Source organism: Nicotiana tabacum, chromosome 23 (genome assembly GCF_000715075.1).
Source record: "Nicotiana tabacum cultivar K326 chromosome 23, ASM71507v2, whole genome shotgun sequence".
NCBI lineage: Eukaryota > Viridiplantae > Streptophyta > Magnoliopsida > Solanales > Solanaceae > Nicotiana > Nicotiana tabacum.
In genome coordinates, this window is record NC_134102.1 from 97,113,520 (window position 1) to 97,117,767 (window position 4,248).

The following is a 4,248-nucleotide window of genomic DNA, read 5'->3' on the forward strand; positions in this document are numbered from 1 at the left end:
ATTAAAGAAAATTGGTTTCATTGGCCTTAGTACTATGAGATCTGACAGAGCAACTCAACTACCGAAATCGAATTTCTGCATCTTTGGATATGATGGAATACATTGTATGTATATTCCGTACATATATGTCAGTAATAAAATTCTGCTCAATGAAACTACTCCTTGTGATTTCTCTATATGCACAAGATTAAATATTTTACATCTTGGTTTTGCTATGACATATTTTACTCTAATTATAAGTAGACCTTCCTTCCTATTAGTTCTGTTTAGTGTTTGATTGTATAAACATTTAGAAAATCATCTTGGGCAATTTCTTAAACATTTGAAATTAGCTGTGGTGATTGGGACCGGGCACAGCCCGGGCTGACCCAACTAGTAAAGGTTAAAACTCCCACATTCCGCTGCAACTCAAAAACCAGTCCGACAATCTGCTAGAAAGAAGCCGCTGAGCACATTGCACATAATTTTTACTACTAACAAATTTATAGCCGAAGTATAAACAACACAACCAAACAATGTCAACCAATAGATCAAAAATCCAAATTTAAGCCATTCCATTATATATAACCAAGTGCTCAATGACAAAAGCTTATCAGTAAAACCAGAGAAAAAAGAAATACAATGATAGAGCAGTTGATGATTACAAACTTCTCCTCAAGTAAACAGCAAGCATGACTTCTTAACAGCCACAATTATGTAGAATACTATTACACTGCAAAAGTTTCAACTCATCACAAGGTGATAAAAGAGACGAAGGGAATTGATATTAATGGCGAAAAAGAGGTCCAGAAATCAACCTACCAATAATATGCCTAGAGACCTTGCTCAACAAGATAGTCACCAAGCCTTTCAACAATCATATTGCACTGGCCAGGAGTCATTGGCTCATCATATATTCCAATGATCAAAGCCTGGTTGGTCTTCTTAATAGTGATACCACCTGGACCCTGAAAATAACCAAGCAGAAAGCCAAGATGACATAACAATGAATCCAGAGCGAATTGCCACAAAGTCTATATATATGGAAGCATACTATATTATTAGTAAACAAAAACTCGCATTGAATAATGAACATTAACAGAAACTGAAGGTCCTCAAGCTGCTCCATTCTCAAAGGAACTCGACAAGTACCCCTTTATTTCATTACTATCACCAAAAGATACCAGGATGATAACTAATTATTTAACATTCAAGGGAAATCTGTAGATAGCTTGTATCAGTTGGGAAAAGGGATAAAGATTTGTTCAACCCAGCAGGTCGTTCAAACATCTCAAGGGGCGCAAGTGAGTTGCAGAGTTTCCATGCCCGCTTTAGATAAGATATGTATGCAAGGAGACTAATGGTAATTCAAGCTTTAAAAAACAAAGATCATGTACCTTCTTCCCTCTGATCACCGCTCCTGGCTCGCCCTGAATCACCATGTATTTTGTTCCCCCGAGATATAAACCAGTTGGAGCAAGTGTTCCAGGTTCCGCAAAGTCGTTCATTATGCCTGTTATTTCTTCTGGCTTGAACTGCCATAATACATAAAATCAATGAGTTAACAAATACTCCAATAATAGACAACTTAAAACCCACAGGCAGTTATGTCCACCCATCCCTTCTTTACTCCTCACCCGTCCAAGGGAATGGTGGTGAGCAGTTCAGAGAAATGAAGAGAAAAGATCGCAAAACGAAAGAGGAGAAAAAAACACCATTTCAATTTTCCACATACAACATCACATTAACCACACTTATAAGATGAAACCGTCACGCACTAGCATAAAACAAGTGGAGAACAGCAATCGCAAAAGCTAAGTTTCTCAACTACTCAGCTAAAGTGGTTTAGCTGTAACCTGAAACTGCAGCACAATCAATCAGAAATTATATCCCCTTCCTCCGATCCCCATTGTTTCCAGCCAAAAAAAATCTCCTAAGAATCTTGGGGTTTAATCGGACTAGACCTCTTAATAAAAGTTTAACTGGAGAGAAATAGTCATTGAGTTATCCCTTTATATTTTTCTTCTTTGGCTTAGCATTCTCTTTCACGTCAACCTTCTTCTTCTTCTTTGGGCCGCTTGCTCCCATCTTTTAGTTTAACCTTTTCAACTAGGTAGGCTCTCACCATTCTCTCTTGTTTTTTGACATGTTCTTCACCAGACTACACTCTCTCTTATCACACTCTCCAAAGAAAATATAAAAACGGGAGACGGGTTCGTTCCGCACTATGTTGGATTGGCACACAATCGTCTTCTCACTGATAGGATCAACTGGAGTGAAGCTAACAGAAGCTTTAACAACTAGAAAGTATAGGGAAAATGTTAAGCTTGAAGCTTTCTTAACCTCACTCCAGGCAATTCCTCTCCATATTGCATGAGGTTTCACATCTCAATTTTCACAGAGAAGGTCCCAACCTCGGAAACTTCCTGAATTTTTTATAACAGTGGTGTTTGGACCAGCTTACCGGACATTGACAATTCCACCGGATACCTCCTACACCCCTCCCCCAACCACTACAGATACCGAGTAACTCTACTCACCAAGGCTTAGGCGGGAAGAAATCATCTTGGTTTTCTTCTAAATGTTTTAAGCACCTAAAGGGCACTAGAAGAGCCAAATAACCTAATATTCCTTCCTAGCACGCTTCCAAAATTCTGTGTGACCTCAATTTTTAAATATTTTTCTGCGTACTTCCACTTCAATAATTTTTCTCTATATTCGTCCTAATTAGAACCACATTCAGTGATCAGTAAATAGATAGAATCAACATAGATACTAAACAAAGGAAACTTATATCCCAAGAGCAAACTAGGCTGAGGTACACAAATATCAGTCAGCTACTCCTCAATCCCAAATTAGCTGAGGTCAGCTATATGAATCCTCTGTATGACTATCCACTCTGCTCCGTTCAGATCCATTTCATTCCAATAATAAATAATCATCTAAACTACTTTGTTTCTCCTTTCTTTGAACCCAACGTCTGTAAGCTACCCCCCCAATAAATAAATAAATAAATAAAGCACCAGAACCTTCTGCAAGGGCATCACGAATTTGTTTTCATTCCAGTCCGCCAAATATGCAATAATTCAACAAATTACCCAAAAATCTACATAAGAAAAATCTGAACCGCTTGAATCTGAGTAAGAGCAGAAAAAGAAAGGAAGCCATGTGAAATCTAACAAAATTGGAAGTGGGCATAGAAAGGAAACCTGAGGGAAATTGGCGGATTGAGCCCAAACGGTGCCGTCTTGACCAATAATAGCAGCAGAAATGAGATGGTTACCTTCAATCTCACACAGCAAGTGGTCATCTACATATGTTTGCCACGACATTTTTTTCTGCTTTTTCAGTGATTCACCTTAAGTTTCTTCTTCTTCAAAAGTTGCTCCGAATCCCAGATCTATGGTTCAGTGAGATATTGCTTGTGTACTTCTACTTGAGAAAAAATAAGTAAAGAATATGGGTTGATAAATGTGATAATGGCTTTTCTAGAAGTTGCGTTGAGGTTAAGCTGAATTTAATTTCTTCTTTAATAGTAATAAATGGTCAATTTCTTATCTTTCTTTCTTTTTTCTTTTGGTGTGGAATAAGACTAGAAGATTCGGACAACTAAAAAAAATCTCCTTTTGACTTGAAGCGGACACTTTATTGACGTATCATGCTAGTATCGCCTTAATTTGGATTAATTTATCAATTTTGTCCTTAAATTAGTACTACTAAGACCCCGTTTGGCCAAACAGCCAAAAACTATTTATTTGTGTTTTTGACCAATTCATTTAAGAAGTACTTTTTATAACATTTGGTAAACAAATTATGTTTGACCGATCTTTCTAAAAAGTATTTTGAGTGTCAAATTGGCCAAACTTTTTAAAAAGTGCTTTTGAGTGTCAAACTACCAAAAAGGATAATACAAAGGTCTTATAATTATTTTAAAGAGAAAAATGAACTTAAATATTTATCGTAAGAGACTTTTATTAATTTTTATTTTATTTAATTAAAATATAAAACATAAAGTAAACATACATATTAAAGATTTAAATCAATATAACATATATAGTTATACCAAAACATATAATATTATCTAGTATAATTACTTATTGTCATCATTCAATATGAATTAGCAGTCTATACCACAAATTACTATATGTTGATAATCCACGATGAAATAAAAGTCACTTACACATGATAATATTTCTGAACAATTTCATCTCTAATTCTATCACACAACGCCTCCATATTAGTAGAAGACTTGCCTTGCATTTCTAAAGG

At 35.9% G+C, this 4,248-nt stretch overlaps 1 protein-coding gene across 1 annotated transcript; it reads right to left on the bottom strand.

Annotated features, from left to right (window-relative positions):
• Nucleotides 1-528: 528 nt before the first annotated feature.
• Nucleotides 529-3,504, bottom strand: LOC107798501 (profilin-2). Its single transcript, XM_016621508.2, has 4 exons — nucleotides 3,189-3,504; nucleotides 1,377-1,514; nucleotides 802-947; nucleotides 529-712 (listed from the first exon to the last, which is right to left on the bottom strand). Exons 1-3 carry the CDS (start codon nucleotides 3,309-3,311, stop codon nucleotides 813-815), a joined length of 396 nt encoding a protein of 131 aa, XP_016476994.1. The 5' UTR covers nucleotides 3,312-3,504; the 3' UTR covers nucleotides 529-712; nucleotides 802-812.
• Between the last annotated feature and the right edge of the window lie 744 nt (nucleotides 3,505-4,248).

What these genes read in the sequence shown, in the direction of transcription:
- LOC107798501 (XM_016621508.2), bottom strand. Translation starts at nt 3,311, where the DNA reads ATGTCGTGGCAAACATATGTAGATGACCACTTGCTGTGTGAGATTGAA. An exon ending in AATCCGCCAATTTCCCTCAG is followed by an intron (nt 1,515 to 3,188) that starts GTTTCCTTTCTA and finishes GTATTATGGCAG; the next exon opens with TTCAAGCCAGAAGAAATAAC. An exon ending in CGGTGATCAGAGGGAAGAAG is followed by an intron (nt 948 to 1,376) that starts GTACATGATCTT and finishes GGTTATTTTCAG; the next exon opens with GGTCCAGGTGGTATCACTAT.